Source organism: Festucalex cinctus, chromosome 1 (genome assembly GCF_051991245.1).
Source record: "Festucalex cinctus isolate MCC-2025b chromosome 1, RoL_Fcin_1.0, whole genome shotgun sequence".
In the NCBI taxonomy this organism is placed as follows: domain Eukaryota; kingdom Metazoa; phylum Chordata; class Actinopteri; order Syngnathiformes; family Syngnathidae; genus Festucalex; species Festucalex cinctus.
This window is the reverse complement of record NC_135411.1, coordinates 10,863,074-10,877,466: the sequence shown is the minus strand read 5'-3', so window position 1 is coordinate 10,877,466 and position 14,393 is coordinate 10,863,074. Positions and strand designations below refer to the sequence as shown.

At 40.7% G+C, this 14,393-nt stretch overlaps 1 protein-coding gene across 2 annotated transcripts in view; it reads right to left on the bottom strand.

The window, feature by feature from the left end:
• The window catches only part of LOC144015575 (guanine nucleotide-binding protein G(olf) subunit alpha), a 57,637-nt gene that overhangs the window by 20,974 nt on the left and 22,270 nt on the right, over positions 1 to 14,393 (bottom strand). For both annotated transcript variants that reach the window (XM_077515685.1, XM_077515696.1), the window contains exon 5: positions 7,090 to 7,187. In XM_077515685.1, the coding sequence (XP_077371811.1) occupies positions 7,090 to 7,187 (98 nt within the window). The remainder of the gene's footprint in view (positions 1 to 7,089; positions 7,188 to 14,393) is intronic.

The following is a 14,393-nucleotide window of genomic DNA, read 5'->3' as shown; positions in this document are numbered from 1 at the left end:
GTACTGCGTCAAATCTGCAAAAAAAAAAAACTCATTGGGCCAACTCATGTTGTAGTATAGGGCAATATACGATCCAGTGTAAGCGCAACTACTCCATAAGTGCCATCTAGTGGTAAAGGGTGATATTACAACTTAAAATTACAATCAATGCAGATTCAGTTTGGCACCCGCTAATTCTTATATATATTTTTCACCCCCCCCCCAAAGTAATCTTTAAATATTTTCTTCAATATTTGCCCCCCCCCCCCAAAAAAAATAAATAAAAATAAAAATAAAAATAAAATAAAAAAATAAGGAGCGGGCATGCATTGATGCATTGAATGCTTGTCTTTTTTCTTCTTCTATTTTTTCAATATTTTGAGGTTTGTAAAAGAAATACAAATTAAAAAAATTACTTTTTTTTTGGGGGGGGGGGTGCATGAACTGAATGTTTTTTGTTTTTTATTTTTTAATATTTGGGGTTTAAAAAAATAAATATATATATATATATATATATATATATATATATATTTTTTTTTAATTAAGGCACAAATGATTCCTGCACTCGTGCTCTCTCTCTCTCTCTCTCTCTCTCTCTCTCTCTCTCTCTCTCTCTCTCTCTCTCTCTCTCTCTCTCTCTCTCTCTCTCTCTCTCTCTCTCTCTCTCTCTCTCTCTCTCTCTCTCTCTCTCTCTCTCTCTCTCTCAGAAGAACATGTCTTTCATTTGTCTAAGCAACATGTGAGTGTATTTTGTAAAATGCTCTTGGTTACACTACAGGTGTGAATAACATATGCATATAGTTTGCTGATGCTTAGATTTTAACTTTTCCACTCTTGTCTTCATTTTCTTTTTTATCCACCACAGGGACATCAGATGGAAATTGGCAAACCTAAGCATCTCTACTGTTGAGTTTTAATCTGTTCTGTACCTGGTCCTCGCCAAATAAATGAGCAAACTCAACTAAAAGCATCAAGTCAGTCTGGTACTTCATTATTTGTTCTTTCACTGTTAATATTCATTGTGATCACTTCCTGTCGGTGGGCACTTCCTGTGTCCCAATACTTTGCCTTTGATGCACCCGAAGCTCTCTGCAATGGAACCAGTTCTGCAGCATCCAAAAATAGCCAGCGTTCAATCAAATGGCAGACACATATCTGTGCTGTTAAAACATAAATGTGCAACGCGCAGGGGGGATCGATAGATTCCAAAAGCGTCGATAGGCACACGCTCTTTGGTTCTGATTTATTTCCTGTCCACAGTCTGGTTCCAGCATAAAGTTAGCATATGGAAATCTTATAGATTTTTTATACTTTTTTTTTTTTTTAACTTTGATGAAACAAACATTTACGTAATCATTCTATAAGAAAAAACACTTTTTGGCCATCAAAATTTTACAACATTTAGCAACACTGTTGTGGTCGTCTGTTGGCCTGTTGGTCACAGTTGTGATTGTAAACATCCACTTTTTTTTGGGGGGGGGATCTCATTCAACCACCTTCCAAGATCAATTTTCAAGCTGCTCTATTTATACACATGTACAGAGACTATACAGAGATTATATTATGCTACAAATAAACAAAATGCTGGCTTTTAGAAAACAAATTATGTTTCAAGAACATAATGTTTCAAATCTCCCAAATTAGCACACTATGATTTCCAATAAGTATTTCAAGCCCCTTTTTCTACATTAACACGTCATTAGAATTAGAGTAAAGCATACTTTGGACCAGTGGATCTTAACCTGGTTGCAGGTACTGAAACCCACCAGTTTCCTTTGCACAGTCACCGAACCTTTCTTTATTTCAAAGAAGAAAAAAAAAAAGTGTATTTTTCCAATTCAATAAACAGGTTTACTGGTGAACAAAATGAACAGGGAGAGGAACTTTTCAATGAATCTGGCTCTCCATCTTGAATTCAGAAAGCATGTTCTGTATTAACCATCTAAATGCAGCTTAAGTAAGTGTTCCTTTAGTTTTGCTAGGACGCCGACTCCCATCACTCAACTCAACTCGATATTCATAGAAACACAGAAACAACTACAACTGTTTTTTTAAAAGATGGAACGCAGGGGCAGCAGATACGATAAAAACAGCAGAGGCCCTAGGATTGAACCCTGTGGAACACCATATGTTCCGCTACACGTGAATTCATAATGCATATATTCATTTGACCTCTTGCTTTTTTCACTCAACATACTTTTAGTTAGTATGAAGGGATAATAAAAATAAACAGCAATAAATATATAAATAATAAAGAAATATATAATATATCTAACAGGTTAATTGGGCGCTCTGAATTGTCCCTAGGTGTGCTTGTGAGTGTGGATGGTCGTTTGTCTCTGTGTGCCCTGCGATTGTCTGTCAACCAGTTCAAGGTGTACCCTGCCTCCTGCCCAAAGCCAGCTGGGATAGGCTCCAGCAGCCCCCGTGACCCTTGTGAGGAGTAAGTGGTAAAGAAAATGGATGGATGGATAATATATTTAAAAAAATATATAAATAATAATGATAATATCACACGACGTACCATCACAAAAACTACAAGTCGACTACTGAGCACATCAAATCCCATGCAGCACAGATAGGCCAATCAATGAAGTGTGATCACCTGCAGGCAATGATGGCGTTTCATCACAAATCATGAGTCGGGTGTGTGTCTTGACCTCCACCAAACCAGACTCAGCTAACCCGGGGTTCGATCGAAACCAGCTTAAGAATCCCTGCTTTAGAACCCGCCACTGCTCACCCCGCCATCCAACCCCAGGGCCAATATGGCGAGTACATATTTCAAGTCATGGGCAGACAAAGTCAGGAGGGGGTTATTATTATGTAAATGAGCTGAACTGTGATATTACAGTACAGTACTATTTGTGTACAAGTGATTTTAAAGTACATTTCTCCATAGTATGTATGCGACCTACCATAGCAAAAGTGACGCACGCGTATTTCAGAAATGACATTTTGGCATAATTAAAAAACTGTTTATTCCACAATGTTTATTTCATGAAACTCAGACTTTTAATCGATAAAAAAGGGTTGACCTTTCACCTACTGAATGAAGCATTACTGCATCCGCCTGAGTGAGTTTGGGCTCATTTTACTATGGCGGTCACATATCTCCCCTTAAAAATGCTCATTATAATAAAAAGAAATAACGTTCCATCTGACTTCAAGATCCAGAGGAAAATTTGTTTGGGCGTTTTTTATTCCCACAAGGTTGCATTGGTTGAGGCCTGTGAGCACACTGACAGGCGAAGAGCACAGAAAAGAGGAAGCATGTGCTGTAAGGCGGAGCTTGGAGAGGCCATGTGAGTGTCACCTGACTGCCCCTTCCTCTCCTTTCTGCTCTCAGGCACAGGACTTGACCTGCGGTCAAATTTATGTTCAAGGAGTCCGGTCTATTTGACAAGAAGAAGAAAATCCAGGCGAGACCTAAGATGGGTTTGCAAGTGACACACTTCGGCACTATTTGGATGTGGGTCACATAAATTAAAATGTTACATTAGAGGTTTATAAAATAAATAGATAAATGTGATTTATCGTAAATATGTTCTACTGGTGCTGTAAAGAACATTAAGTTGTAAATATGGTACATTAGGGTTAGATAGAACTTGCTTTTCTCAACTGGCAGGTAAATGAGCTCATGTTGAGTAGAAGCAACTGTGGATAAAACCAAACTGTTTCAGGGTTTAGGGTCGCCCCCCCCCAAAAAAAAATCTTGACTACAACATGTTATATGTGACCTCACAGCTTAGCTTCAGAAAACAGGTGCGCTGTGATTGGTCGTTGCCTGAGCCCTGAGTAACTATGATGTCATCTTCAGTTGACACAGCAAGTGTCAAAATGGCTGCCGTCTGATATTGATTAAAACGGCTGGATTTTGCTTCTTAATTAACTCATATTCCACAAATGTTTTATTAATCAGAATGTCATGTTTAGACTAGTGAGGTCACATATAACATACTGCTATCAAGAAATGTTTAAGGTTGACTTAAATAAATGTGGACCATCAGCAGTGTATGGAGTCTATGGACCATTAATATGATGTAAATATGCTCCAATGGAGTTGTATTGAATGTTACATGTATATATAGTACATAAAAAGGGTATAGACATTAATATGTAAATATTGTCCATTGTGATGTAAATATGGCACAATAGAAATACACATAATATACATTAGGGGTGTGCTAAAAAAAAATAGATATATCGCAATATATCGTTGCGGGCCTCATTACAATACACGTATCGATACGCAGGCATCAGAATCGATATTGCTCGTTAACGTTAAATAGGCAGTTAACGTTTTCCTTTGCAGCTGGCATTGTACCTAAAAAATAAAAACCAGCAGCGTCTTTGAAGTTAATTGCCTTCAATTAATGCAAAAATAGCTCACCGGTGACCGGACACTGTGTCTTGCTAAGATAAATGAAAGCAGAGGAAGAATATCAACATTTATTTACTTATAAACTTAACATGGCACATGTGTCTTAATGGACCAATTTTCCTATATTTTGTTTTAAAAAACGAAATAGAATTTGTTACATGAAAAAAATGCTGTTTTTATTTCCCCAAATATTTCTAATAAGCACATTTTAGAGCTGTAATTTTAATACTTTGATATTTTTGCTCATATCGCCTCATGCCTATTAATACATTTTCCCGGTGTGTCTGTGAAAACTGCTCCTTGCTCTGCAGTGCATACACATTTAGGCCAGGCATGTCGCTTGGTGGTAAGCCAGAAGAGCTACAAACAAAAACATTTTTGTCAACCAGCATAATAAACATATCCTTTAGGTATACATATGACTGTTATTATAAAATGCAACAAAATTAATGTAAAATATCGGGATGCTTATCGCCTTGAAGATCAAGTATTGGGATACATATGTATCGCGATACGTATTGTATCATGACACCTGTATCGTGATACGTACCATATCGTGAGGTTTGCAGCAACACCCAGCCCTAATATACATTGAATATGAGGTGGTATGGTTCAGTGCAGGTGTCTTGAACATGATGTAATAGTACATATACGAGAGGATTATATAAGATTAAATATGGTATTTTTTATAGCAGTAACAATCACATCGATCAGTGGACCTTAACCTTCATTTAAATCAATGGTAGGTGAAAAACTGGTCCTAGACCATTAAACCTATGTTTAACATAGAATGAATTTTTTCATTATTGTACAGTTGATGTTGGCACTTGTGTAGTGCTCACATTCATTTTCCGCAGGCAACATGGATATTGGATACGGGTCACTTGAAAAATACTGTGCATTTAAAAAAAAAAAAAAAAAAGGTTGTACACTTAGACCTACATTGTAAATCCACTAAAAGTAAGTCACTGATTAAGTGCGCCTTTGACCGAACCCTGCCAGATAAAGGCAGCCAACCTTTGTGACGGGGAGGGGACACAATTGGCCTGCGCATGTCCTCACTCTCACCAACAAGTCAAATCGGACTACATGAAGACGAAAGCTTCTTTTTTTACAGGCACGTGGTGGCACTACAACAGCCTCCCAAACATCAGCACCGGCCTTGCCACACACTGCACTTATTATCAGTATTTCCAAACAGCGTCAGGAGTTGTACAACTGTTTGGAATAAAAAAAGTTTTTTTTTTTTTTAAAAAAAACAGTCTGTACAGGTGCTGGGCCAAAAAAAACATGGTGACCCACATCCGCTTTTGTCCCACTGGGATGTGGCAATTCATAGTAGATAGATTTTCAATGGATTTTCTTTTTAACATACACGGTACACAAGTCATCAACCGCGACAAAGTAAAGTTCTACTTAAGTCCGGTAGGTGTCGCTAGCGCGCACTTAAAACTACCAACACATGTCAAAAAACACTGCTTACATTTTGAAAGCAACATTCCCAACTAACTAAAGAACTAACGTACTGGGACGCTGTTACACTTACGCTCCACACACAGCCAAGCTTTCTCCCCATCTGCTGGAACTTGCGGGTCACTGCCCCACTTGGCCCTAATGCAAGTGGACTGTAATTGGTACACGTGAAAATCCCTTCCTAGCACTGTGCACGCAGACATTGAATGGCTTTGTCCTTCCCGAGTGTGTAGCTACATTGTTGTGACTTTCAGCTTGTCCTAAACAGAGGTCACCACAGCGAGTCCCCATGAAAGCTGGTCGAAATATTCAAATCAGCTAAGGCTGTCACTATGGAATATTTTTACAATCGATTGTTCAATTGATTGACCAATTAATCTAATAACATTTTGGATTTTTTAGGTTTATATTTGTATGAATTAGTGCCGTCACTATCGAATATTTTTAGAATCAATTAATCGATCGATTATTCAACCGATTCATTGGATTCCTAATTAAAATTATGTTACCGGTTCAGTCATTGCTTTCCAAAGTAAAAACAGATGTTTGCAAGTGTCTTATTTTGATTAAAGACAGAAGACAATCATTCTTCTTTCATGAAGGACTACAGAAATCAGTGAACAATTACTATGGATATATATTAAAATAGTTGTCAATTAAATTGATAAATTGGTAATCGATTACTCAATTAATTTTGACAGCTCTAGTATGAATGGAGAAAATAATTAATAAATGTACTATGGGGGGAAAACTGTTGTCTATTAATTTGCTAATCGATTAGCTGTTGATGAATCAATTAATTTTAAACCCCTTTGGAACCAGCCACTACCAATCTATTAAAAACCTTCTTGGTTATCTTTGTAAAGAAGACTACATTGGAATGTATTGGGTTGTGCAGGTGTACCTTACAAGGTGTCTGGTGTGTGTATTTACAGTAAATGGGGGAGGGGTGTCTTTACATAATGTAGGCCAGCTCAGACTTTGCAAATGTCATACACACACACACACGCACACTTGTATAATTTTTCCAGAGGACAAACGCTCGACCCGTCGCTTGTCTTGCCACACCAAGAACAAATACGCGGCTGTCATATTCTTACATGGCACGACAACGGTGCACAAAGCAGGGCTTTTCTTTTGCCACACAAGGACTACAGACGATGATGCCTTTTCATTAGAAGAAAAAAAAAAACAACACACACACAGGATATTGAAAATTGTGTAACCTATGTAGAAACAAGAGTCAAACTCACTATTGTGCGCAGTCGATAAGCTGGTACTCGTTGGACCTCTCGAAGCACGCCTTTACCCCTTCATCGTCCCACAGCTTCTTTGCGTGATCAAAGAACTCCTATGGGGGGGAAAAAATAGAGAGGAAGTGGCAGTGAGTGAGGCATGATGGGAAATAGATGGAGTCTTCTGTGGCAATATCATTCCGAAATGTTTTAGAGAGGCTATATTTATTAGCTACATACTGTAATGACATAGCTACATAGTGCATCACAATCTACGGGAACTCTATTTGTCTTTCAAGACATCTTCTCCACATTCTGTAGCACAAAATTCTCCATTACAGAGGAGGCAGATTTGTCAGAACAATGGGCTATATGCCACGGAAGAGGCGGGACGTGATTTTGCACATCAGTTTATTTCCGTTCCGGGTCGCGAACGCGCAACCGAGGGGCACAAAGTCGGAAGCAAAAGTATTTTTGACGCAGCCCACACGTCGCAAACCGAACCGGAAACAAACTGATGTGCAAAAAAACAGTCCCGCCTCTTCCGTGGCATATACCCCATTAAGTAATAGAGCAACACTTGGCACATAGACACAAATGCACACAACATTGTGGAGCGGCCACATGTCAGCGTCTACTACAGCCCCACAGTGGAAAAAGATGCCATCGTGACATGATGAAAGAGCGTCTATTATGAAGCACGCAGACTCAGTGGAACTAATTAAGTCACCATGAAAGATAAATTCGGAAGCACACAACATTGTGGAAGGACCACATGGTCTACTCGAACCCGAATCGCTGTGAAAGACGGCGTTGTAAAATAAGGCAAGATTCATTACTGAGGAAACAGACTGGGTAAAACCGAGTCGAGTATCTCCTCAGAACATAAACATGGCCATGCACAACATAATGGAGCGAATACATGTCAACGTCTACTGCGTTAACTCAACCTTTACGCCGCTGATTCACCCAATTAGAATACACTGGCGTGCACACCTTGTCACACTGTCTCACCTCCTTGCATCACAAATTTCCGCTTGCAAGTCAAAACAGCAACAAAAAAAAAGGACCCAAGAACAATTTGTAACTGAAAAATTTGGGTGGGTCACTTAAATTTGGGCTGCTTACGATCGACTATATTAGAATTGATTAATTAATATCGACCCTGATCATAAGCTGTGTGATGGATGGATGGATGGAGTGTGGCGACGTCTCCTCTTGGAAAGCATCCTAATACAACCGATATGTCACCGATATGTCACTTTATCGTAAATGCAGTGTAAATAGCGTCTCCTTTCTAAAAAGCAAAAAGCCCAAACATAGAGAGCCTTCCTGTTGTTGGAGACGATGCAGTAAATAACGTCGTCGTCTTTTAGTCATCATCCTGCTGCGGGACAATGGGGCGCATTATGAGAGGCGATCCCCCCTTATCAATGACTTTGAGACATTTCCCAGGACTCTCTGTTGTGTGTTTGCCTTTGCGCAAGACGATTGGGCGAGCGAATGGCCCCTCGTCCTCCTGTGCTCCTCCCTCTGCCAGAACCACCACATGACCGTGTGCGCTTCTCGCTGGCTATGTGCTGCTCGCGCTGTGCAAAGAGGCTCAAAGTAGCTCCCAACCGGAGGCAGATAAATGATCACATGCTCTGGGAGACGTCCTCTCGGCAGATCCGGTGATTGAGTTCAGCGGGGAAGACAACCAATAACTGTTCACTGCACACTTATCAGAGAGCAGACCTCTGCCAAGGCAGTGAACATAAATTGTGAGTAGCCTGGTTCTGAAATATCATCAGAAGTGGCTATTGTTCCACTCCAGGCCTGTAGGTGGAGGAAATGTGCAGTTTCACAAAGCGGTGGACACCTTAAAAAGGAAGAAAACTCAGGCGCCATCTTCTTCAAATATGTTCATAACTTTTTCACAAGTCAAACTGTTTTGTTTTTTTCAGTTACAATTGTGCCCGCAAAGATTCAACAAGGGTGTATATTTACTAGGGATGTTCGATCCCACTTCTTTTCAGACCGATACCGATACTCAGACCCTCAGTACTCACAGATACCGATACCAACTGCCGATACCAGTAGTACATTTTGACAAATACAAAAAATCACTAAAAGATATTTCTAAACAAATATATTTCCTTTAATTTTGACCAAAAAACACACAGCACAGTCACTCTTCAATAGTCTTACTCTTAACGCTCAAAAATAAAACACAAAAATGCTCTTTTAGTTTAAGATTCACAATTTTGAAGTATTTCCAAACCGGTGAAGTTTTGGTGAAAAACTGCTGCACGCTAGCGCCACTTACAGGCAAGGAGGACTCACTTAACGTCTTCCCCCTCTGCCATCGCTCGCTTGTACTCGTCTGCGTCGCGAGTACTCGAGTACTTGAAAAAAGTATTTACTCACATGAAGATGTGGGAGGTACACTTTATTTTTGGAATAATAATACAAACAGAAAACAACATCTACAAGATAAAGCAGCACTAGCGTATTTGCACAGACTCACTGCTCACAGCCCTTTTTGCTAAAAAGTAGCGGTAGCAACTCCTGCGCTGTCCGAGCGCCACCAACTCGGGCTTTGAAGCCACACCGCAACACATCACAGGCTTGGGACCCCTGCTGCCAAATCGGCGACTTTGAGACTCCGAGGAGTGACGTTTTACTAACGTACACTCACGCAGCCAAACGTATCCCATGTGAGTGTTCGCAAAGGTACTGAATGTTGATTTCTCGTCAGGGTCCTTTCAGGGTCGCAAACAGTTTTCATGGATTTTCTTGTTCAAAATTTCCTTGTGATAAGAAAAACTGTCGGTGAACATTAAAACTGGTGCCGAACATCTGGTGAACATTGTGACCTTGAACGAAGCCTGAGGTAAAATCAATATCCGCTACCGCTATTGTTATCTTAATACGAGTGTTACTCCAATACATTTTTTGACCCGCGATACCGATTCTGATACCCAGTATTGCAGTAGTGCCGTTTTGCAGAGTCATGTTTGCCTTTGTGCTGTGCGACTGGTTGGCGACCACTCCAGAGTGTCCCAGACCGCTCGTCCCAAGTTAGCTGGGATTGGCTCCAGCTCAACCATGACACTAATGAGGATAAGATGGTGGATGGATGGTGGATGGATGGATGGATGGACGGATGGAACTTGAAAGTGCTCCTTTTAAAAAACACCTATGTGAAACACAGAAATTATTTGAGGAAATAAATTGTTGTCGCTAACACGTTAGCTTCACTTGCTGAGGGCTCCCACTCATGACCAACATGAACTTGCTAGTCTTTTTCACGACTTTCTTTTTTTTTTTTTTTTTACCAGCACGGTTGCTGCGTTCAACCGCACAAAAGGAACGGTAGCGTGTTTGCTTTCTTTTCAGCTGCTCTGAATAAGATTTCCTGATTACATTGCGCCGCTTCTTGCCAAATCTCACAACGAAGGAGGGGCTCAAAGTCCGAGGACGGGCCGGATGCCGGGTGTGGGGTGCAAGAAGCAAGGGCGCCGATGGTGGAAGTGGTTTTGGGGTTGTCGGGGGATTGTTGGAGGCTGCGTGTGCTCCTCGGGGCTCTTTTCCAGGGAGAGACGTGTGACACTGGGCCTTTGAATAAATGCAGTGTGTGCTGCAGTGCCCTACAGAGCAACTGATAACACTCAAAAGAACAGGAGGGAATTTGCTTCAACACTTTTTTTTTTTTTTTTTTTTTTTTAACCCTTTCCTGTGATGGGTATTATCGAGCCTGGGTGACTGATCGTTGACCGTGATGGGCTTGTGTGATTTATTATTGAAAATTAATTTCAATGGCGTGTACACAAAATACAAATAGGTGCGTCGAGTGTGTAATTAAAAGGTAAGCATAGCTGTAGCGGTCTTGAAGTGGGGTTCTCCAATGAAAATTGAAATGAATCTTTATGGGGGTGATATCAGGGTGCGCGCTCCCAGTTCCCCACGTCGCCAATGACGAGGTGAAATGTGCAGAAAGTGGCGAGGTAAATATTCCCCATGCTCGCCAATTTGTCTGTCAATATTGCACTGGGGGAAATATCGCTATACCAGGCATAAGTGTCCTTACGCAAAACAAAACAAAAAACATGGCCGTATGAAAATTGCATGCAATAACCCCACAATCCTTAATGCGGCCAGTGATGCACACGATTGGTTACAGTATAATCAACGGCATCGCTCCAAGGCCAATGACAGCATTGTTTCCATCTGCTGGTAGCAAGCATGCTGATGCTAGCGAGCATTAGCAACATTAACAAGCAAGCAGTTCTGTCGCGACCTGAAAAAAAAAAAAAAGATTGCGTCTGTTACTGCACCAAAACGTAACTATATTGCCCCTGAGTCACGTAAAACAACTTTGAATTACCCCCTGGGCTCGCTCACATGTTGGGGGGGGGAGAGGGATCACACGAAAGAGTGCAGACGCACTCTTTAACCATGTAATCCAGATGCAAATTGTTAAATCTTCCTGGTTTGACGTTTTTGTTTTGTTTTGTTTTTTTGTAAAGTGTGTAAAAAGAAGGATAACCAGATGCTTTCACGAGTGGGAAGTCAGATAGAGCTGCGGAGGGACCGGGTAATTCTAATGCAAGGCTGACACATGCACGACTTTTGGCCACGATCTTGTCGTGGCAAGTCGTGCCATTTTGGGGCACGAACTGGGAGGTTCCCGCACTGTTCAAGCATAGTTCACGACGAGTTCACGAATGCGTGACCATTCGTGTCCCCATTGACACGAACTGGCACGACGGGTTCACGCATCCTTCCCGTATTGTCGCGACGAGTTCGCGAACAGTTTGCGCATAGTTCACGACCCGGTCGCGAAATTTTGTCATGACAAAAATTTTGAACATTTCAAAATTTCCCCCCCCGACATGGCACGCAGTCACGACGGGTTTACGCAAACTTCACTCCCCTTTATGACTAGTTCGTGCACTCGGCACGACTCGAGTCGTGCCAATCCGTGCCACAAAATCGTTCAAGTGTCAGCCTTGCATACGTTAGAAGAACATCACAGGTACGTGGACTGTTTTTTGTAACCCATTTCATGTTATTTTCATGTTTCTTCAAGTGCCCACATTTACCCATGTAGTCAAGTCAAGTGATTTATGTGACGTAACTGATTGTCATTTTGCAGAGGTTGAGGTTTTATTCCTAAAATACACTTGTATTATTACCGTCGGCCACTGCATCCCTATGCACAGTTCAAACATCAACACTTTACTTGAATGTAGAAAAATAAAAGTGTTTTTAAGTAATGAATGATTACATTTGGATATATTGAGAATATTGAATGAAAATCACACTCCAGTAAATGTAAAAAAATAAATAAATAAATCCTAAACATAAATTAACCTGTAATATTTTGGAAGGGAAAAAAAAACGTGCAAAGAATTTAGATCAGTTTAGTGCAGAATTGCTGATGTATTTCGGGAAACTTGTTCATCCTGTCAATTGTTGTTGATTTTTTGCGTGGGCTAAAACGGTGACGAGCTGATGCAACCACGGAACAGGATATAAGTGCCCTCATTTCTTTCATCTGTCACCATTTGGCAGTTGCCACTTTTATTGAAAAGAACTTTACCCATTTCTACCACTACAATATGCAATTAGCCATCAAGCTATGCCTAGAACACCCCCCAAAATCCATCTTCCCAGAAGGGATGTGTGTTTATTCGTTGGGCTACAATGTCTCTGCCGCGTGCATGCATGAGTGGTGCACGTAGTGAGATAGCGGCAAAATAGGTGGCACTGCCACCACAAACGTGATGTCTTGGCTAGCTGCACTGAAATGTGGCTAGGAGATTTTTATACTGTTTAGCCGCCTTGGCTAAAAGATTTCATGACCCAGCGCCAATCCTGTGATGTGGTTAAAATTAGCCAGTGATGGCTTCATACAAAAAAACATTCATTTGTAGTCTGGATCCGGAGGGGTGAACACTTGCCCTGGAGTGAGTCTCAGAGTCTCCAATAGCCACCAATGACACCACAAAAAAGCCGTTCGATAGTTGCTAGTCAATTTTGTGGAAAATAATTGCTCACAGGGTCAGAGAAGTCGCTAAATATAGCAACAAAGTCGCCAAGTTGGCAACATGGAATCACCTCGCATTGCCACTATGCTTTAGCTCCGCCCCCAGTCATCACGCTAATGGAAGCTGTACTACGCATTTTCAGGAGATCGAATCCCAAAAATTGAGTGGTCTCAACCAGTAACGCGTGAATCTTAATTATACTGTAATTCTTTATCCTTTGTGTATTTTGACGGAAGAATATCAGAGAGGGTCTTCTCCGGGTACTCCGGTCTCCTCCCACTTTCCAAAGACATGCATGGCAGGTTAATTGGGCGCTCCGAATTGTCCCTAGGTGTGCGTGTGAGTGTGGATGGTTGTTTGTCTCTGTGTGCCCTGCGATTGACTGGCAACCAGTTCAGGGTGTACCCTGCCTACTCCCCGAAGCCGGCAGGGATAGGCTCCAGCACACCCCGTGACCCTTGTGAGGAATAAGCGGTCAAGAAACTGGATGGATGGAATATCAGAGAGGCCCTTTATTAATTAAGACTCGTAGTACTCCTGATCGGCCAATTTCAAGTACCAGATTAGCAACATATGTCAATCAATACTTTTGAATGCAAATCACAAAAAACCTGCAGCTCATACTTTGCAACAAGCCCGTGTACAGTGTAGCATCCCAAATTAGGATAGCATGTTTTTTGTTTTTTGTTTTTTTGTAAATTTGAGTCATCAGTTAATTGAAAAACATTGACCGATTAATCAATTATTAAAATAATCATTAGTGAGCAGCTCCAAAATTGAAAAATTTGCGGCTAATCCATGTGATCAGAATTGGTATCATGCATGTGTTTATTGTATTGGAATCTGCAGCATAAAACCCTTTTAAATCATGGAAGAAAAAAAAAAAAAAAAGAAAAAAAAAACCATACATCTGGCACCATAAAACAAACTTAGAGGAGCGAGCGGCCTTTCCCGTCATAAGGAAATTCCTTTGGGTCAAGTTATTAAAAGATCAACAACAATAACCGCAAACTCCTCCAGCTAATGTTCACCAATATAATAAAAGATTGTCATGGGAAGTTATTACTGCCATATGATTTTGCGATATTCTGGAAGAAAATAAACTGCAATGCACCACCAAATCTAGGAAAGAAAACTTGTAGAGCATATACAAACATCTGGGATATGGAAATCAAGAAAAGATTAAGCTAAATTTTGTCAATCATCTGTGCACGCTGCTTTCAAAAATTTCCGACATTTGTTTACTAAAACTAAGTTGGAAAATATGGCCGTCTTTTCGCTACTTAC